Consider the following 23,784-nt stretch of genomic DNA (forward strand, 5'->3'; position numbering starts at 1 on the left):
TTTTTTGAAATTTTCATTCTTCGCTATAGGGGATGGAATTTTTGAAAAGGTGGTTCGATACATTACGTGTACGTTACTGAGATATAAGGTTCGTGTGTATCTATCTGTGTGTGTGTGTGTGTGCATTTGTAGTTGCTTGTCAAAATTCGTCAGACTCTGTCAAAACGATGGTGCAAAGGGGTAGGACTCTGAGCTAAATTCCCTCTCTCTTTTTTTGTTTTCGCATACTCATCCGTGACGCGCGTAACTTCTAAATGTCAATCACAATTTTTTCATAACTTTTTAATAAAAAAAAAAGAGAGAAAAAAAAAGAAAGGCCGTCTGGTCCTTAAACAAAAAGGGGGAAAAATATATATAAAAAGAAAATGGCAATATATTTTTAAAAGAGTGATGTAATGTATTTTCTGTTCTAAAAATGATGCTGGATCAATACAAAGAGGTCAATAGCTGCATATATAAAATAATTTCTATATTATGATTCCTATTATAAATTATTGAGTTTCAATATGAGAAATTCAATTGCTTTGAAAAATTGAAATTGGGTTAATTTAAATTTGTATTTCTTTGTTTAAATTTCATTTATTAATTGATATTCTATTCTTGGTAGAATTATTTAAATTTAAAAATAATTTATTAATTAACAATTTATTGAATTTTTAATATTTTTTTCTTTTTCTTTCAAATGCCATATATCTTTTTTTAATGGGACGTAGTTCTATAAACGTTTAAAATTTTCCTCCCGCATTTCTCCTTATTCATTCTGATTCGATAAGCTTTAGCTTCTCTTCGAATACGCGCAGTTGTGTCAAAATTTTCATATAATACTGAAAACTCTCGTATACCTTTTTTTTCCCCGATTATATTCCAAATTCTAAAGATCAAAAATACTATAAAATTTAAACCCATGTCCAATTCTTTTATCATCCAGCCGCAATGAAACCATAATTTTTCTTAAATATATATATATATACGAAAATTTACACTAAATCTTTATTATTGAGGAAGTTTGAGATAAAAATAAAATACTTTTTGTTGTTATGTTTTTTTTTCTGTTTGTACATAAAATTCAAATAGAAATTGGGTGCATATAACACAGAGTGAATTTAAATACATTTTTAAAATATATATATTATAGCTTGTTCTATTTTGAAATATTGGAATCCAATTCTTGTACTTTCTGTTACGCAATAAAATCAATCTTTTTTTTAATCGTTGAACCGGCAAGAGTCAGTATTATATATATAAACTAAAATATCCGAAGAATTGGAATGTGTGTGACGTGTGTGTATGTTGGATACATATAGAAATAAAATTGTAAACTTTCATTGGTGATAATAATAGTCGAAGTTGATTTTTTTTTTATAATTGCGTGCCAACATTGGTGCGTACTACATGTAACACGTAAATTACACACGTATGTATAAATTTTCAGTGCGCGAACAAATACCATTATGTATACATATATATATATATAGATACGTGAGCACTTGCTCGCTAAGCAAGGCGAGCAAAGTACCGCGGAAACGGGACACACAAGCTAGGTGAATGGACATGGGCGAGTAGGTGAGTAGGTAGATAGGTTGCTAGGTAGTTGGTAGGTAGAGTAGATAGACAGATAGCTACTCTTTCCAAAGAGAGAATATATATACGCCTGCTGCGGATCTCACAGATTACTACAGACACTCCTCTCATTTTCATATATACAACCCATGTCCTATAACTTAACAAATTTTTTTTAAACAAATTCATTCATCTAAAAGCAGTTAAATTTAATGCTAAAAAAATGATGGCAATTTTTTTTTTTTGACGGTAAGTGTCACAGATGATTGTTAAAACCGACGATAAGTTGATTAACAAGCACTTACCGTTGATTATAGCTATAATCCTTACCGTTCATTGTAACTAACCTATCTAGAACTTACCGTCGATTTTAAGCCTATTAGCACTTACCGTCGACTGTATGTAGGATCTCAAGAAAAACTTACCGTCGATTTCAAGACACATCTTTAGCACTTACCGTACTTACAATCGACGTTAAGTGCTAAAGACGTGTCTTAAAATCGACGGTAAGTTTTTTTCAGATCTTACATACAGTCGACGGTAATTGCCAATATTCTTAAAATCGACGGTAAGTTTTAGATAGATTAGTTACAATCGACGGTAAGTGTTTCAGATGTTACTTTTACAATCGACAGTAAGTGCTAAAAATGTTTCTTATAGTCGACGGTAAGTGCTAGAAATGTTACATATAGTCGACGGTAAGTGCTAAAAATAAAATTTACCCTCGACAGTAAGTGCTGAAAATGTTAGATGCAATTGACGATAAGTGTTTGACATGTTAGTTAATCTCGACGGTAAGTGTGTGTCACTTACAGTCGATGGTAAGTGCTAAAATTGTTATAGTTACAGTAGACGGTAAGTTAGTTGCGGGTTTGATGGTAGTTATTCGAAATCTGTTTTCCAGTTTTCTTTCTGTTTTTTTTTTTTTTTTTTTTTTTTTTTTTTATATAAAAAGAGAACACTATATCTAAAAATGTAAAAATCTGATAAATTATTGTGAGGACACACAGTGAAATATTTATTTCCACAAGCAAAATATTCGCTTCGATTCCTTTTGAGCCAAGTATATATCGTGTCGATAGGTCAAGCTCTTTAGGGCAATCAATATGCCCGAATGACCACTCGTTTACGGACGACAAATCAAATCTATTGTCATCAGCCCTGATTTTGCTTCAAGTCCGTGAACAAATTAATTTTGAATCACTGCTTCACGATATTGATAAATAATAAACTTGCACACATAATTCACGCATATATATATATATATATATATATATATATATATATATATATATATATATATATATTCTTATTCGCTATATAATATATAAATAATTAAACCACACGCAATTTATTGAGAAAAAGTATTTTATATTGAATGTGAATAAATTGCTAATTTCGATGTGGTTAATAGAGAATTGTGGTCATTGACAAAAAAAAAAATTATATGGACATATGGTTATAATATTATTTACGCGGGGTCTATATAATAATCAATATTATCGATTTAACTTTGACCCTCTTGAATTTAACGCCATGTTATATTGACAAGAAGGTGGGGGGAGGAGGGAGGAGAAAAGGGTGTGAATGCGCTTTTCCAATTTTTTGAAATTTCGCGTCCTTTGTTCGTTCAAGCACCTAACAAAACGATAGTCATTCAAAGGCTATGATTTATTGGCATTTCATGACTCTCCAAGGTCAAAGTTCTGTGAACGATCGGCAAAGTTTCTGACATATCTCATCACTCCCTTCGCTGGAAAAAGAGGCATAAAATTTCAAAAAAAAAAAAAACAAAAAAAAATTATGATTTAGAGGGTATACTATTTTAAAAAAAATATATAATATATATTTTCAACCGACAAAAGACAATAAAATCTGCCGCAACTGCCATTGATAAAACTTGTTGTTGATTATTATTACCAATGTTACTTACCGTTGAATAGAGTATTTTTTAGGAGTTACCATCAACTGTAACTAATATCTCCAGCAGTTACCATTGATTATATAACTATAATTTACAACACTTACCGTTGACTGTAACATACATTTCTAGCACTTACTGTCGAGTGTAAAATTCAGTGAACTTACCGTCGATTTTTACTAATATCTATAGCACTTACCGTCGTTTGTGATGGCATAGGAAGAACTTACCGTCAACTGATAGTTACATTTCTAGCACTTACTGTCGAGTGTAAAATTCAGTGAACTTACCGTCGATTTTTACTAATATCTATAGCACTTACCGTCGTTTGTGATGGCATAGGAAGAACTTACCGTCAACTGATAGTTACATTTATAGCACTTACCGTCGAGTACAAAATTGAGAGGACTTACCGTCGATTTTAACTAATATCTACAGCACTTACCGTCGTTTGTGATGACATAGGCAGAACTTACCGTCAACTTATAGTTACATTTATAGCACTTGCCGTCGAGTACAAAATTGAGAAAACTTACCGTTGATTTTAACTAATATCTAACTAATAGCACTTACTGTCGTTGGAGATGACATAGACAGAACTTACCGTCGATTTTAACTAATGTCTATAGCACTTACCGTCGTTTGTGATAACATAGGCAGAACTTACCGTCGATTTTAACTAACATTTTTAGCACTTACCGTCGTTTGTGATAACATAGGCAGAACTTACCGTCGATTTTAACTAACATCTTTAGCACTTACCGTCGATTTGAGTGGCACTGACAGAATTTACTGTCAACTGTATCATTTCCATCACTTACCGTCCATTTTAACTCTTATTTTAATATTTACCGTTTATTATAAATTTATCGGAATAACTTATAGCAGATTGTAAATATATTTTTCAAAACTTACCGTCGACTTTAACTGTAACTTAAAACGCTTTCCTTATATATAACTGCTATTTTAAAGCATATAAATATATATGATTTTAGCGTTGAAATATGAAAAGGAGGTGGAGCAGTGTTGGGGAGAGGGGCAAAAAAGAAATTGATCGGGTGTAATGTCAGGACAGTGATTTACACTCTTCTTTTGACAATATATATATATATATATATATATATATATACCGAAAGTATACTCGCGGGATGCATATGTAGACTCTCGTGAAGTACCTGACAAGGAGAATCAAACTCTAAGTTTGATTGTTGACGGGTGAGGGAGAGATAGAACCGAAGAGGTGTACAACTAGAGCATATGCTCGATGCTCGTAAACTACAGTAGCAACAATGCCCCGTCTCTTTGGTCTGATTGTCATTGTTCCTATATATCTCTCTCTCTCTCTCTATATATATATATATATATATATATATATATATATGTCCGCACAGTAAGAACGCAAGCAATACTGATTTGTAGAAATATTTCCCCACCCAATTTTTTGACATTTTCATATGTCTATAATTTATGCTACACATTTACGTCATTGAGCAATTTTCAAAGTTATCTTTTACTATATATATTCAAAAGTAAAAAAAAAAAGTGTTTTTCTATACCAGACAGAAACTATATTAATATCATGTAAAATAAATGTCGTATTTTCTCATTCAATTATAAAGTTAACTTTGCACACTTTTGTTTTGAATATCCATTAGAATTATTAATTTAAACGATTTAAGTCAGCGAAAGAGAAATGCGGATTATTATACACTTTGGCAAATAAAATTTTTATTGTGTCGAGAGAAACTTTCTATGCGCGAATATAAACATACTTTAAGTAATCTGAAAAGATAACTCATTACCATCATATATCCACTATATGGAAAGAGCTTATAAGCCGCCTATTCATTTTACACATTATTTCCTTAAGTCTTTTCTTTTATTTTTCCCTGAGAGTTTCTCTTTCTTCCGTCTCTTTAAGCAGACATAAACGACACTAAACAACCTACAGATATTCGCAATAGATAATGAGACATCGTGGGTGGTGTTATTTCTTCAAAACTGACACTAGTTGGACAGATTTAAAAGAAATATATATAAATGAAGGAATAAAAAATAAAAAGTACACACACACATATATATATATATATATAACCATAGAATTAGCGCGATTTCATAATTGCTTACCAATATGGAAAGGAATGGTACAGGTAATTGCTGGCGAAATGTGCCGGAATAGAATAAGTTGAAGGGGGTCATGAAAACACTGCAGCTCTCGATGAAATTGGCGATCTCTTTTGATAGGTTGGAATTGGAGAGGTAGTAAAAGTTTTCCCAGCGAGCCATGTTTGGTATCGCGGGATGGTGCGAGAGCCGTCCCCGTTTTGCCATTTCCACAAGCAGAAATGTATCTAGAAAGAAAATTAATTCCTTCATCGACCCAATATTTTGCTTCGATAATTCACTTCAACCAAATTAATTTATACTCGTAGTGTATGTAAGCTCCATATCTAGAGATCAGTTTGGAAAATAAATATATAATGTTTCTTTTTTTCTTTTTTTTTTTTTTTTTGCTATATGCTTCGCCTTGATTCTCGATGCAATTACCGTAAATGCAACGGGTTTAAAGTCGATGGAATTCGAGTTTAATCTTTTTATATATATTTATAAGAATAGCCTCTGCTTTTTTCCCTTTCTTTATTGCTATATTAAATAAGAGAGTACTGTCTAATTTACTTGACGATAAGTGTTAAAAATATTAGTTACAAGCAACGATAAGTATTAAAATAAGGTTATTTACACTCGACAGTAAGTGCTAAACATGTGTCTTACTATCGACGGTAAGTGCACAAAATGTTACATACAGTCGACGGTAAGTACTAGAAAAAAAATTTACCCTCGACAGTAAGTACTAAAAATGTTTCTTATTGTCGACGGTAAGTGCACGATATGTTAGATACAGTCGACGGTAAGCGCTAAAAATAAAACTTACCCTCGACAGTAAGTGCGAAAAATGTTTCTTATAGTCGACGGTAAGTGCACGATATGTTAGATACAGTCGACGGTAAGCGCTAAAAATAAAACTTACCCTCGACAGTAAGTGCGAAAAATGTTTCTTATAGTCGACGGTAAGTGCACGATATGTTAGATACAGTCGACGGTAAGTGCTAAAAATAAAATTTACCCTCGACGGTAAGTTCTAAAGATGTTAGGTAAAATTGACGATAAGTGTTTGACATGTTAGTTAATCTCGACGGTAAGTGCGTGTCACTTACAGTAGACGGTAAGTGATAAAAATGTTAGTTACAAGCGACGGTAAGTTCTGAACTTGTATATACGATTAATAGTGAGTGTCAAAACGCTTTTTTACTCTCAATCAAAATATTTAGATAACGGTAACTAGCACTTGCTATTAATTAATTAGTAGTACCGTTAATACCGGTACTTATTGATATTAGTTCAGTTCCATTTTATTAGGTTAAATTTATTTTGAATTTTCTATAGAAATGAAAATTTATAACTATAATTATTTTATAGACTCTAATATACTTATATAGAAGTAAGGTGTAAAATTAAATTAATTATATTCTTATTTTACCGTTTCACGCACATTGTTCAGTTGGCTCTTTAAAAATTATTAAAATTGAACTGTAACACAACCGATAAAATTACATTTCCGGTAATAACTGGACTTTTATTTTGATATTTATGATTCTCGCGATGCACATTTGTATCACTTTTTTTTATGTATAGTGCATCGAAGCGCAATGAAGAAGATAATAAAATGTGCTGTAATAAAATAATCGTGAAAGTACATGTGTGTATATATATATATATATAAGTTTCTGGCATATCTAAAATATATATACTTTTTTAAATTCATATTAATTTCATATCCGTATTTTTTTTTTTGTCTTACTGCTCTCTCAATATATTGTTCTTTTGTAATATTATTTTTTACACAATAGTTCCTTTTACTTAATTGTATAAATATATTTCGTAATAATATCGCTCATTCAGTAAGGCTCATTCATTTTTATATTATGACAAAATATTATATAAATTATAAATATATTATGAAAATATAAATATTTAAAATTTTTTTGTTTTTTTTTTTTTTTGAACGCGTGAACATAAATAAAGTGACAAATATGCGCACTATAAATTAATTTCAATTTAAAAAGTATAAGGGAAAAAAAAGGTTGACACTTGAAAATTGAAACAGATTTAAATTTTACAGTTTAATGTTGATTAATTTCAAACAAGAAATTATAAATGTTTTTTTTTTCTTCTTCATTTATTTATTTCTCTTTTGCAAATGGTTGGGTTGACACTTTAAACACCTTTCACGAGAGTCCTTCTCTAAGTTTTATATACGCCTTCGTACAGAGTGTGTGTGATGCGAAAACGAAAAAAAAAAAAAAAAAACAGTAACTTATGTAGTTTCGTGAAAAAAGTGGATTACCATCATCTCGAAACTTATTACCAACTGTAACTGAAACTCCCGTGTGCTATCAGATCTCGTGGAGATTCCAAGTTCGTTCGGCAATAAGACTGTGTAGTATATACCATATTTCAAAAGGATCCAACGAAAATATATGGTCCAGGGTGCCGATTTTTCTTAATCCGGATCTCGAACAGGTATATGAAAAATCTTTCGAGCCACTGTGCACACATTTTTTTTTAGGTTTTATTTCCGAAAACGTTATTTAAGAGGTAGTGGTTGCATTATTCAAACTGGAAAATAGTATGTATAGTTGTTTGTATAAAGCTGAATGTGTAGTAGGAATTTTTCTTTTAGGGGAAGAAGAAAATCGGGGTTTTTGACCTTTTAAGTACTATTTGTCCGTTGCTACTATCATAAATAGAAACAACCATTCGAAGATTTTTTTTAATTAGAAATAGGAAATTTCGTTCACTTTTATTCGTATGTTACTTTTAAGATTAATATAGTAATTTTTATATGTTACTTCTACCAATTATTACCGGCTGTTACTATAAATAGCAACTACCATCAATAGTAACGACCATTAGTAGTAACTACCATTATTAGTTACTACCGGCTATTGTTACTAATACCAATGACAACTATTATTAATAGTAACATTTGTATGTTACTGCTACTATTATAAATAGAAACTACCATTAATATTAACTATCAGCTTTTACTACTGTAAATAGCAACTACAATCAATAGTAACTACCATTACTAGCAACTACCGTTAATGAAAACTACCATTAATAGTTACTACTATAAATAGCAACTATCTATCTATTCATAGTAACTACCATTAATAGTAACTTTCGTTAATAGTAACTACCATTAATATTAACTATCAGCTTTTATTACTGTAAATAGCAACAACAATCAATAGTAACTACCATTAATAGCAACTACCATTAACAGTAACTTTTATTACCAGTAACTACTGGCTTTTACTACTATAAATAGCAACTACCATAACATGTAAATGTTACTCCTACTAACAGCAACAACCATTAATAGTAACATTCTTAGTTTACACATTACATTAAACTTGCATATGCAAATATAATTTTAAACATAAAAGAAAATTACAAAATTATAAACATCAAATTGTTGTAATGAATTAGTCTCGAGTCTTAATTCACTTTACACCTTGAAGAGAGTCTCGAATTGACCCCGGGGTTGTAAAAACGAATCCCTCTTTAATCCCTTCCACCCTCTGATAACGGTCTCTAATATTCCCTTAATTAAAATCTTGTGAGGCGAAAGTATAGGCATTGGGCGCGTTGAAATCCAATATAAAGGGAAATAAACGTGACTTGATGGTAAAAAAAAAAAAAAAAAAAAAATAGAAACAAAAAGTCAATCTGTAGAATTAATTAAAGTCAATTCGTACGGAAGATTCATGTTCATCGGTGCGCAATGCCTGGTATATGCGTCGATCTACGTTTCTACAGCTATTGCATAGCTATATAGTGGTGTAAAATGCACAAGGGATATAATATATATCCCCCTCCCTCTCTTGGGACCTTTTTCTGATTCTCTCCCTCTCTCCCGACTTTTTTCCACTCTGCCCTTTAGACCCCTTGTTTTTCTCTCTAGCCGTGTATACTTGACGCTTCCAACTCTCCTCGATCCGGGGGCCATGGTGGGGCCCCCTTTAGCAATGACGCATGGCTCATCGTGTAGTTTTCATACTTGCTCGGTCCGTCCGTCCGTGAGCACGAGCATTCACCACTCTCTCTCTTTTTTCTTTTTTTTTCTCATTCTGTCTCCTTTTTCCTTCCTTCTTCCTCTCTCTCTTCATCTCAGTGCTCATTGAAGAAAAACGAATAACATAAGGAAACGCGTGCCTCATATATACACTCGTACATCAATGTGCCGAGTTTATCTTGTATTCCCGGAAAACAGTACAGTACCCACAATTGTGCTTTATAATTTATTGCTCGGTAATTTTGCGGTTAAATTTTTTTTTAGTGAATTCGAGAATTGAAAAAATAAGAAAAGTATGTGTGAATAGTGTGTAGGATGACGTTGATGACATCTTATATATAGTGATTTATTTGCCATGCACATTAAATGTTCATTTTGATAATATCATTGGTGTGACGAATGTGACTAAAGAAGTTCAGTGTTCTGCCAACAATTTTTGATAAGAAATAATTTTTCTTCTTCTGATTAACAAGACAGTGTTTGTGCGATAAAAGTAGTAGGTGTCGTGTTATTTGATTTTAATCTTGATCCGGTTATTGCAATTTTGTTGAAAATTAACATTCTTATTGATGAAAATTAATGGCAAAAGCAAAATTGGTGACAGAAGCTGAGGGAATAAAAAAATCAGTAGTTTAACCAGTAGTTGAAAATCGAATAATTGAAAAAGCAGCTGATGAAGGGAAAAAAAGCCAACAGTTGAAAAATACAGTAGCTAATTGATTGATACCATAAAGAAATTAATGATGCAAAAAATAATACCAAATGTACTTAATGAAAAAAGCTACTAAAAAAGGAATAATATCAAAAAAAAAAAAAAAAACGGCAATTACTTTAAAAAGTGGTACAAGTTTCTGTAAACAAGAGTAACAACTTTATGAAGAAAAAGTAATAGCAGCTTCTGTAGAATAACAACTTCCCTAAGAAGCAAATACAACTTTCACAAAAAAAAAGTATCATTACACATATAGACAATCTCACAAAGTACAGCATTACTTCATTGATTTTGTTGGATATTTTTTTGCTATTAAAAAAATTAAATATTTTTAAATAACGCAAAATTTTCTAAAAAAAAAAACAAAGATTAAATTAAATTTTATAATTAAAATAAAAAGAAATACTAATTTCCAAAGAAAGGAAAAAAATTGTGAATTATATCAGAGAAAGAGGGTATAATCGATTAAGAGAGGGATACTCGATCGACCCTGAGAGCAGAATCGTGTCATGCCAAGTGAGAGCATTGTCGGAGAAACACATGGTGATCATTGTTGGTAGATAAAGTGTTATCTCGGAAGAAGAGGTCGAATGGACTTATTGTTCGACGATTCGTGGGTGAAGGACTAACGAGTGATAAAGAGGGGGGGAAAGGCAAAATAAAAAAAATTAAAAGCGGATGGTGCATCGTTGTTGATAGCAAAGTGGTGTTCATGTTGTTGTTGTCGTTGTACTTTTGGTACATATGCTCGTCTGGATGCCAGTTTTAGAAGGTGGAATCGCCAAGAAGCGAGGAAGTCGCAAAATGCGTATGCGACTGTGCACCAATTCAAAGGAATCGTACACATTACTCTCCAAAAAACGGTAATTCAATTACTTTAAAAAAGAAAAAATTAATTTTTCCTCTAGAAAAAAAATGGTTATTTTTATTTATTTAAGTAAGCTTAAATATTTCATATAACGAGTAATTTTTAAATTAATTTTCGCTAATAGTTACTGCCGATTATATTTACAACAAATGGTACTTACCATCGTTTATAGCTATATAACCGTTGGCACTTACCGTCGATTATTGCAATTTTAATCGTTGGAATTTATCGTCGTTCGTAACTATAACCGTTGGCACTTACCGTCAATTGTAATTTTAATCATTGACAGTTACCGTCGATTATTATTATAGTATCCAGCACTTACCGTCGTTTATTACTATACTAGTTGGCACTTACCGTTGATTATAACTATAACTCTTAGCACTTATCGTTGTTTATAAATATAACTTTTGGTACTTACCGTCGATTATAACTATAATCATTGACACTTACCGTAGTTTATAGCTATAACCATTGGCACTTACCGTCAATTGTAATTTTAATCATTGACACTTACCGTCGATTATTATTATAGTATCCAGCACTTACCGTCGTTTATTACTATAATCGTTGGCACTTACCGTCGATTATAACTATAACTCTTGGCACTTACCGTTATTTATAGATATAACCGTTGGTACTTACCGTCGATTATCATTATAATCACTTGCACTTACCGTCATTTATAACTATAACCTTTGGTACTTACCGTCAATTGTAGTTTTAGCCATTAGCACTTACCGTCGATTATGATTATAATCACTAGCAGTTACCGTCGATTGTAATTTTATCGTTGGCACTTACCGTCGGTTTTCATTTTAATCGTTGATATTTACCGTCGTTTATTACTATAACCGTTGTCACTTACCGTGGATTATAATTATAATCGCTAACACTTAATGTCAATTATAACTAATCCTGGATACTTACCGTCATTTACAGCTTTAACCTTTGGCACTTACCGTCGATTATCATTATATTATCTAACATTTACCGTCGATTATAACTATATATATTCACTAGCAGTTACCGTTGGTTATAATTAAAATAGTTGGTACTTGTCTATTATAACTATAATCGTTAGCACTTATCGTTATAATTAAAATTGTTGGTTCCTTCCGTTGATTTTAAATATGAATTTTTACATATATTTTATCGTTTAGAATAATTTTATTGTTGAAACTTTTTACTTCAGTTTTTGTAAATAAAAATTTTGGATGTATAAATCAGTTTATAAAATTCAAGATAAATGTTTTTTTTTTAATTATCGCAATTACGTTGATTAACCAGTAGCATTGGACATTTGACCACAAGTGACAACTTGTAATTGATAATCCATTATTAAGAAATTGTAGTCTCAATGTGCGCGCGGGACAATTTAATAACTTTTAATGGCTGTATATGGATGGTTGAGCTAATGACTGTGGTTACCATAATTGATGTAAATTGTTAATGATGATATAAGTTGCGGATTACGCTTTTATATATATATATATATATATATATATATATATATATACTACTTCTCTATATCTTTAAATGTCATCGCTGGTTCTAAAAGCCAGTTTACATGTTTTAACTTGGGCTTTCATTAATTAAGATATCGACACTGCGAACTTTCCGATTCGCATTCCCTGCACACACTTATATATAAATATGAATTAATTCCATTCGTACTCTATAGCGGCGGGGGGAAAAAATATTTAAGAATTTTAAATAGACTCTCGTGGAATTAATTTATGGGTTTATATATATGGATGTATGTATACTCATCCCCATGGGCGATCTGATCGTATGGAAAATATGCATTCTCAAAGTGTTTAACTGCTTTTTAAAATTTTTTTTGAAAAAAATTTAATTTAAAAATAAATATACGCGTAAATACAAAAAGGATCTCAATTTTAATGATAACCATCTGGTATGAGGTGTTAAATTCCTTTAAGTGTTTTTAGTAATGAAAAGGTTCACTATAATGTATATATAAAATGTAAATCCTGCAACGTATATAGCAGAATGTAAATTAATAATACAACAATGCACATCAACTTTGTTCAACATGAATCCAATTTCGTTGAATGAAATGTGGTCTTACGAAGCTAGTAAATTTCACTGTATTTCTGGAATCTCTGACCTATTCTTGTAGTATATACCCCTTTTCATCAAGGTCTCGTTTACTTTGCCTCTCTTGGAATATATAATATTCAGTGGTCTTTGAAATTAGTGCGAAGAGGATAAACCCTGCAGGAGGTATATATATATATGTAGTTGTTATAATGCCTGCAGTGTTAAATGTTTAGCTGCTCTCTCTCTCTTCCTCTATGCTCACCTGGTGAGGGGCTTTGTCCAAGGTATTATCGCACCCGAACACGAGATACCAATATTTTCCCTCAATTGAATTTTCCCTTGTAACAACAAAATGCTTTTACACCATTTGTCCCTTTAGCTGAAAATGTTTCCACAAAAATTTTTCAACTTCATGTATATATTTAAAGGTCAACTTATTCCTTTCCTCGATATATCAATAAATATATATATATAGACGAACAAAAATTAATTCGAGATATTGTTATTTATTTATGTCCGAACAGATGGTATACGAAAATATTAAAAGTTCAGCTGATAAAATTATATTTTGGAATTTATATTTAAAATTGTTGGTGAATTTTTTTTTCTCATTTCTTTAGAATTTGTCGATAAATTGATTTAAAATCATTAATACTTACCGTCGATTGTAATTTTAATTGATTTAATTTAATTATAACTTTAATTCACTAACCGTTAACTAAAATCATAGTTAATGGCACTTACCGTCGATTATAATGACAATATAATCGTATAATCACTTGCACTTGCCGTCATTTATAATTATAACCTTTGGTACTTACCGTCAATTGTAATTTTAGTCATTAGCACTTACCGTCGATTATGATACAATAGCTAGCACTTACCGTCGTTTATAGTTATAACCGTTGGCACATACCATCGATTATCATTTTAATCGTTGGCACTTACCGTCGGTTATCATTTTAATCGTTGGTACTTACCGTCGTTTATTACTATAATCGTTGGCACTTACCGTCGATTATGATTATAATCGCTAAAACTTACTGTAGATTATCATTTTAATCGTTGGAACTTACCGTCGTTTCTTGCTATAATCGTTGGCACTTACCGTCGATTGCAATTTTAATCGTTAGAACTTATCGTCGTTCATAGATGTAGCCGTTGGCCCTTACCGTCAATTGAAATTTTACTCATTGGCACTTACCGTAAATTATCATTATATTATCCAGCACTTACCGTCGTTTATTAATATAATCGTTGTCACTTAACGTCGATTATAACTATAACTCTTGGCACTTACCGTTGTTTATATATATAACCGTTGTCACTCACCGCCGATTATGATACAATAGCTATTAGCACTTACCGTCGTTTATAGTTATAACCGTTGGCACATACCATCGATTATCATTTTAATCGTTGATACTTATCGTTGATTGTGATTTAAAAAAATTTATGACATTTCATATAACATTCATTATTTTTTTTTTGTCAATTCATTATTATTTTTTATATTTTTATTATTATTTTGGTGTAACAATTGATGTTACTATATTTAATACCAAAAGGATTTGTCAATTAATATATACAAATATAAATGTTTATCTTTTTGTTTTATTTTCAACTCTTTTTTTCATTTATCTTTTGTTAGAAACTTTTATCAATTTTATCGTAAATGACCGGTGATATTTTTGATATAAATGAGGCGAGGGAGAACAAAAAAAAATGTAAATAGAGGTTATCTGCTTTCCGAGATATGTCACATTGTTTGATTATTATTATATACGAATGTTGTCAAAAAAAAAAGAATTATGAAATCGTTGATATAATAATATAATAAAATTATATATGACAGTTATAAAAATATAAATGTATAATTGAAAAAGTTTTTTACCTGGGACAGCAAAAGGTTTCATTAAAATAGCAAATGTTTTAATTGTTTCAGTAAAATCTTTTACTATTTTAATGAAACGTTTTGCTGTTCCAGAGAAGGTTTTTCCATGTTTAATTTAAAAACATTTTCATCTAGAAAACTCTTTTTGGGGTATTTTTTTTTCAAAGATTGGAATTTTTTTATTGATACATTTTGTTGAATTTTTGGCGCCGCGGAGAAAATTGAACTAATTGAGGATTCAAATGTCTGAGTGACAGATTCTAGTTTTCTTTTTTTGGGGGAATATATGGGCCGGACATAATTTTCAAGTGATTTATACAAGTTTCCTAATGGGCGTTTAAAATATGTCGATCTAACTGACCCCTAGGTTCGCACGGTAGCTCCCCATTTTTTTTTTTTTTTTTTATTTGCAGATTTTTCTTATATATCAAAATCTACTTATAATACCTATAAGCAAATTTTCTAACTTATATCGTTATATATTCAATTTTTTACATAGAGAGAGAGAAAGAGAGAGAGAGAGAGAGAAAATTATTTGATTAATTCATTAACCGTTCGTATTGATTTAGTGATATTTTTAAAATAGAAAAAAAAATAAAATGGTGTGAAAAGTTTTTTCTCCTAAAGAAAAGTAGCCGAATTAGCAAGTATCATTTTTGTCCTAAATAAACATTCTTCTTGAGACACTTTTTCCGATATGTTTTGCCCTATCGTTTTCTCGAAGCTTTTTTTCTATTTTAGATGATCGATTAATTTTTTTTTTTTTTTTTTCATTTTCTCGCCTGGCAAGATAAAGTGCGCATATAAACGCAATCTGAAAATCCAATTGAGAAACATCTGCACTTTTTACCTGGCCCCCGATGGGAAAAGGTGTGGGATTTTTTTTTTAACTACGGAAAAATTAAATTAAAAAAAAAATATGATGAAATTGGCCCTTTTATGATACTTTATTATTTTTAAAAGAGATATTTTGATTTAGTTTTTCATTAATTACTTCTTGTCCTTTTCTATTATTTTCTATTTTTCTTTCTAATTCAAAAATATGTGACGAAAGGAACTTGAATAGGAAACCGTTATATAATAAGGGGGGAAAAAAAATGGTTAGTCCGGAAAAAATATTTTGAACGACTGTTAGATAATAGAATTATGTTAATTTGTTTTTTACCGAATGTAAATACTGATTTATTATTAGGCGGATATGTGTAATCGAAAATAATATGCCCTTGAAAATGCAAAGTCACGTATTTAAAAAAAAGGGAGTTTGCACCCCTATAGACGAAACGCATCGTTAAAGATCTCGATGACAAGGAGTATCGATTTTTATTCCATGGGAATTTCAGGGGGATATTTCGGCAGGTCGCCAAAAAATTATTCTTCCCCCCTCCCCCTCTTGTTATGGTATAGAAAATCTTACATTAAAATTAATGACTTTTCGACTTGTATTATTTCGTTTCTTATTATATATATATACTCCATAAAATATTCGGCAATTTTCAAAGCAAACAGAAGGAAGAAACACTTTGTAATCTTAGAATTGAAAAGAAAAAAAAAATTAATTCAACCAGAAATATTTGGGTAATTTTATTGATAGATGATAATTTAATTTGCGTTCATTTATAATAAAAGTTACAGTTGTAGATTCGTATAGTAAAAGTACAGAAAAGTTTTTTTTTTAATTGAAAATATAATGCGTTCTTATTTTTAAAAAAATAGTATTATATAGTTGAGGTTTATAATTAATATTAAATAAAAAAAAGTCGTTTAAGATTATTTTCAGACAATTTTTTTCTACTTTCATATAATAAAAATAAAAAAAAGCCATTTAAACACATGTGTATTACATAAAATTTATTGAAAAATTCTGTTTCTGACATGTGCTAAGCAGATTCTAGATTTTTTTCTTAACCCCCTGCTTATGTCTTCTTCTTTTTTCCACACATCTATTTTTCAACCCTCATTTAACGTCACCCCCACGAATGTAATCGAAGCATAATGTCACTCTTGGGGGGCATCCAGCGAATTTTCGATCAAATAGCTATCAGTGTATGGCGCCATGGGACGTCATTCCAAATCAACGTTTAGATAACCGTATAGCCAATACTTGTTCAAATATATATATATATATATATATATATATATATATATTTACTCTGACATACATAAACGATTAAACGTGCACTTGAGACACGAATATAGTGCACCGATTGGGGCTATATATACAGAGAGAAGGAAAGTTCAAATTTCTCTCTGGACTGAGAAACATGATATTTTTCAAGTTTCATGATCGAGCACATAATTGGGAGCACGTGTAGAATACAAGGAAATATTTTTAAAATCTATAAAACAAGATTCGTACACATAAAAAGATAAATAATTTATTTTGTTTTTAATTAAATAATAGATATCGCATTTATAAAATTTACATAAAGATTTATTTAAAAGTAAAAAATTTATTTCCCAGAGATGAAAAATCTTGTCTGAAAATTCAAGAAGACTTTTTATTTATTTTGATTTGAATATATATTGTATAGTAGAAAAATTGAAAAATTTTCTACACTTGAAGATTTTTCATGATTTATTGATGTTACAATTTTTTGTACAATTTGCTTTTTATTGTATTTTTCAAGAATGTTTTCCATTCTGACAAATCCTCACTTCTTCAAATCAAATTGGATGCGGGCGATTTCAATAATAAATATATATAGAAAAAGATTTTATTTCAACACTTTTATTGTGAATTTATGTTTTAAAATGATTTTGCAAAAAGTTTTAGAATTTAATCAGGAAATTGTTAAATAATAATTTATTATTATGTCATTTAATAATTGAAATTACAGTCAATTATAAATATAATCTCTGACTCTTACCGTCGATTATCATTATAATCGCTAGCACTTACCGTCGATTTCAATTTTAATCGTTGGCACTTACCGTCGATTTCCATTTTAATCGCTGGCACTTACCATCGAATATCATTTTAATCGTTGGCACTTACCGTCAAATATCATTTTAATCGTTGAAACTTACCTTCGAATATCATTACAATCGCTAGCACTTACCGTCGATTTCTATTTTAATCGTTGGCACTTACCGTCGATTTTTATTTTAATCGTTAGCACTTACCGTCGAATATCATTTTAATCGTTGGCACTTACCATCGATTTCCGTTTTAATCGCTGGCACTTACCGTCGATTTCCGTTTTAATCGTTGGCACTTACCGTCAATTTCAATTTTAATCTCTAGCACTTACCATCGTTTATGTTAATAACCGTTGGCACTATTACCGACAATTGTTATTTAATCATTGACACTTACCGTCGAATATGATTATAATCGGTAACACTTACCGTCGATTATCAGGATAGTATTCAGCACTTATCGTTGATTATAGTTAAAATAAAAATTATTTTTTCCAACCGGAATTTAGAGACGTATTAAAAATATTTACCCTGAAAGATAATTTTAAAATATTTACAACACACAAAGAAGAATAGATCCTAATTTGAATATCAAATAACTGTTTTTTTTAACATATATATTTTATGCTTTTTAAGGAGAATTGAGATAATATATCAAGTAAGAATAAGAGAAGTTTAAGTATTATATATATATATATAAAGAAAGAAGCGACGAATATTGGTCAACCGGAGTTGTATAGAAGAAAATAATTTTTTATTTCACGAAATTCTTATAATAGCTTTTATTTGAGATTCAAGTATACTGTAACCTTACGACCTCATACAACACATACACACCTACATATATACATATATATGAAAACGACGCGAAATTCTGAGAAGCATTACATTCGTACCTCGTAAACTGCGTACAGATGCTCGTAAAATCCTAAGGAAAAGGGTATGAACAGTGTTGCCAACTCGTTCATGTTAAAATACCCCCTAGTTATTTTACTGGCGATTGAAGGAGAAAACGAAACTTTTTTTTATATTGAATCTTCTCATTCCTGCGCAGCATCCAGTCGAGATTTTTCAAAAACTACACAGAACAAGTATATATATATATATATATATATATATATATATGAAGATAAGGAGAAAAAACAAAAAGATTTTACGACTTTTTTAGCATATATATATATATATATATATATACTTCCTGAATAATTAAACGAGCTTGAAAAAAAAGAAATATATAACGGTATGCGTTAAAATACCGTAGTCTCAAATTGTGAAGAAATTACACTTTTATGACACCTTTTACTTAAATGCTCTTTTATTTTTAAGGGCACACACCTGCTTCCGTAGTTAACCGTTTTGTCGTATGGTAAAGATTATAAAATAAATTTTGGTTTTCATTATGGCAGTGGATCTAGTTTTTAATGTTCGAAAAAAAAACTAATGACAACGCTTTTTATTGTAGGTTGAATTTAAAAATTTGTTTTTTACTAATTCAGAATTAGAAATTTGTCAATTTTTCATTTTTTTAATATATAAAAATATTAAAAAAGAAAAACTGAATTCAGTTAATAAAACTTTTAATATCCCTTCGACACATTTTAAATCAAACATTACTATTTTCTTTAGAACATTTCGAGTTCCACTATTATTTTCCCATATAAGGGGTGCGAAGACTTGTCAAGTAAAAAAAAAAAAGGATGAGGGTTTTTCATTCACAGAGATTATATATTAGATTTTTGAGGGGGGGGAACTTGAAAACTCTCTCTCCCCCTCTTTCAATTTCTCTGCAGGAGATCATTGCGTAAATTTTGTGGAAGGTTCTTGAAAAATTGTACACGGGAAACTGTATACATATGTACAGTATAATCGAATGATTCGTCAATGACAATCCCCAACAAACCCAACTCAATTGATCGTGTAATTTGTAATAAATTTGAGATTCGTCAAATGAAAAAAAAAAAAAAAAAATTCCACATGGCTACTTTATGCACAGGCGACTGATAATTAAGTCAAGGAAAAAGGGGGAAGAAAATAAATCTCAACGACGAAGTAAGTAAGAAAGGTTGTATTGTAAATTGTACGAGGGCATAAATCTGGTTAGAAGTTGTGTGTGCTTCAAGTTGGCAACGCTGGTCATGAAAAGGATGTTGGGTCTCTCTCTCTCTCTCTCTCTCTCTCTCTCTCTCTCTCTCTCTCTCTCTTTGAGAATGGCAGTAACGTCAGCACGTCCAAGATTCTGGCACGTGAGAAAACTTAAGGGCTGAGACAGAAGAATCTATTGCACACAAAGATCGTGCACCCGGGAGTTTAAAAGTGGTCGATTAATCCTCCTCGACGCTGTGTGGATCGTGGTGCTTCAGTGGCAGGGCATTCTTGTTCTTTCTTTCACTTTTTTTTTCTTCTTTTCTTATACTCTTCTTTGCTCTCCTACCTGCTCTTGAAATTTTTCCCTTTTTTCCATCTTTACTTGAATCGCGAATCATTCAGCTTGTAAACACCGGTCAATTAATCCCATCGAGACGAGTGTATTATATACACTTTGAAAATATAGACATTTATAAAATCATATATGTAGAATCTTTCAAGTACTTACCGTCGAAGATGTAGTTATCATTTTTTTGGAACTTACCGTCAATATCATTAACAAATACCATCATAAAATTTAAGTACCGTCTGTTATAATGGTTGGAACTTACCGTCGATTATAGCTAGTTTCGTTTGCACTTACCGTTTGTTGTAATCGTTAACACTTACCGTCGATTATAGTTGGTTTAGTTTGAATTTACTGTCTGATATAATCGCTGGCACTTACCGTCAATTGTAGCTGGTTTAGTTGGCACTTACCGTCTGTTATAATAATTGACACTTACCGTCTATTAAATTCGTTGGTACTTACCGTCGATTACAGCTGGTTTAGTATACACTTACCGTCTGTTACAACTGGTTTAGTTTGCACTTACCGTCTGTTATAATCGTTGTCACTTACCGTCGATTATAACTAGTTTAGTTTGTACTTACCGTCTGTTAAATTTGTTGGTACTTACCGTCGATTATAGCTAGTTTCGTTTGCACTTACCGTCGATTATAGCTGGTTTAGTTTGCACTTACCGTCTGTTATAATTGTTGGTACTTACCGTCAATTGTAATAGCTGACACATACTGTCAATTACAACTGTAGTTGTCACTTACCGTCAACATTGATATGACTTTGGTATGACTATTCATTAGAAAGTTTTAAAGTTAATTTTTCTTAATTATCCTAATTGTAAATAATAAACTAAAATTATAAAATCTATACGATTTAATTTTAAAAGGGATCAAAAGTTTTTATAAAGATTTTAATATTGAATATATATTTTAAATCAATGTTCTGTATTCAGAGAGTAAAATTAACCCCGCAGGCTCTATTTTTAGCTCTATTTAAAGTTCATCACATAGCGAAGTTGAAGATGGAAAAGTTTTTATTTAATTTGAGTCGCTCAGTGGCGAGATAGTGTCTGGCATAAAGTTAGTTACTTTACTTTCGTGTCGATGCTTCTGAAATGCTGTGTGAATACACTCTTTAGTATATGTATATATATATATACATATATTGTATAGGAGTTCTTGAGCTAAAGTTCTGAAAGCAAGATAATGTTCGTAATTGAATTTATCAATTTACTCTTTATATATAAATATAAATTTACAAAGTTTCTATTAAAGGCTGTGATAATAAATCTGCATTGCCTAATTTTGTGAACATTCACTTCGATATTTGATGAAAAAAAATTTTATTAATTTAAAATCAAAATAAAAAACATTACTATTAAGTGAAGACAGTGTATAAAATAAAAAAGTCTATTTATAAATTTATATATATATATATATATATATATATATACTAAGGGAAAAGAATAAGAGAAATAGAGAGATTGAACTCGTTGTATAATCTTAAGAAAATAAAAAAAAGGTCTGTGGTAATTGACTGCGCACTTCTTTGCTTTATCTTTCAGGCATATGAAGTTCGTTTTTCTCTCATTGCAACCATGTATATATATATATATATACAAACGATTTTCTCAAATGTCCTCTGAGATTTTCAATTTATCGAAATGTCATTCGATTATCTGAAAATAAAACGGCTTCCACGACATTCGTTACATTACGCTACGGAAATAGAACTCAGGTAAAATTTTGCAGAATTTTCAATCTAAAGAGATAACGAATGAAGAAGTTGAGATTATATTTTATGCAAACTAAAATTAAAAAAACGTATTACTAACTTTTATTGCCAATAATTCATCATTCTCCCATAGTAAAAAAGGAAATTAGAACTTTTTAAGATTATTGCAAAAAATTAATAATAAAAATTAATTTTTTCATTTTCCAAACGTAAAAGTATCTCACAAAAAAAGGTGTTGAAAATAAAAACAAAAATGAATTATTCTTTCATATTGTTAGAACTTATCGTTCATTAAAACTTTAATCAGTGCCACTTACCACTATTTATAACAGAAATCGATAGCACACTTACCGTCGATTATAATTTAATCCTTAACACTTACCGTCGATCACCATTATAATCGCTAGTACTTACCGTCGTTTTTTGTTATAATCGCTATTACTTACCGTCGTATATTGCAATAATCGATGGAATTTACCGTCGATTATAACTATACTCGTTAGCACTTACTGTCAATTTGAAATATTCTCTTTGGCACTTACCGTACATTATAACTAAAAGAACCGATACTTCGTTTGGCACTTACCGTCAATTACAACTTTAAATGTTGGCACTTACCGTTGTCAAGTATTATGATCTGTGTTACTTACCGTTAATACAACTTTGGATGATGACACTTACCGTCGTCAAGTATTATGATCTGTGGCACTTACCGTCAATATAACTTTGGATGATGGCACTTACCGTCGTCAACTGTTATGATCGATGGCACTTACCGTCTGTTACAACTTTGGATGATGGCACTTACCGTCGTCAAGTATTATGATCTGTGGCACTTACCGTCAATGCAACTTTGGATTATTTCACATACCGTCGTTAACTGTTATGAACGATGGCACTTACCGTCTGTTACAACTTTGGTTTGATGACACTTTCCGTCGTCAAATGTTAGGATCTGTGGCACTTACCGTCAATTACAACTTTGAACTTTGTCACTTATCGTCGTTTATAAATATAGTTTTTATCATTTTCTATAGAATAAATCGTAACTGTTTATTTATTTTGTTTCATAAAAGATAAATTTGACAATTATTTTCTTTTATTTACATTATTTTATGCTCTCTATTTCTTCTATTATTTGACTATATATTTTTAGTGAATAACGTTTTGTTTTGTGAATCCATAACAATAGCGGGGTGAATGGCATTGTCTTTAAAGTGCGTCAATGACACCGTTCCTTATCACAAGATTACACGCACACACACACAAACATATCAATGCTTGCAAATTCAAGTGCTGAATTGTAATTCGTATTCCGATACATGGTCCCAGCAACATTCGTGTATAGAATTTCGAGACGCATATATGTATATACATTGCATTTCTGGGAAATGTTTAAACTGATGTCACATGAATTCACGATAATATGGATTTCAAAATGAAAGGGGGAAAAAAAGCATCTGAAGTTATTTACTATAACAAACCCTAGGGTTACGAAACACACACGTAATAGAGTATATATATATATATATATATAATAGAGAA

General features: G+C 30.6%; 2 protein-coding genes across 6 annotated transcripts in view; one reads left to right on the top strand and one right to left on the bottom strand.

Annotated features, from left to right (window-relative positions):
• The window catches only part of LOC127277278 (facilitated trehalose transporter Tret1-2 homolog), a 220,635-nt gene that overhangs the window by 122,532 nt on the left and 74,319 nt on the right, over positions 1-23,784 (bottom strand). The window lies entirely within an intron of this gene.
• LOC127277277 (rap1 GTPase-activating protein 1-like) overlaps positions 1-23,784 on the top strand; it is a 135,246-nt gene that overhangs the window by 40,482 nt on the left and 70,980 nt on the right. Inside the window, exon 1 of one of the 3 annotated variants that reach the window (XM_051298257.1) lies at positions 10,775-11,195. The exons of the other annotated variants lie outside the window; for them this stretch is intronic. Coding sequence (XP_051154214.1) covers positions 11,077-11,195 — 119 coding nt within the window. The 5' untranslated portion in view covers positions 10,775-11,076. Of the gene's footprint in view, positions 1-10,774; positions 11,196-23,784 lie in introns of those variants that run through there. 3 annotated transcript variants of the gene reach the window in all.

The sequence above is a fragment of the Leptopilina boulardi genome, unplaced genomic scaffold (assembly GCF_019393585.1).
Source record: "Leptopilina boulardi isolate dan_hultmark-lab unplaced genomic scaffold, ZJU_Lbou_2.1 LbouV2_165, whole genome shotgun sequence".
In the NCBI taxonomy this organism is placed as follows: Eukaryota; Metazoa; Arthropoda; class Insecta; order Hymenoptera; family Figitidae; genus Leptopilina; species Leptopilina boulardi.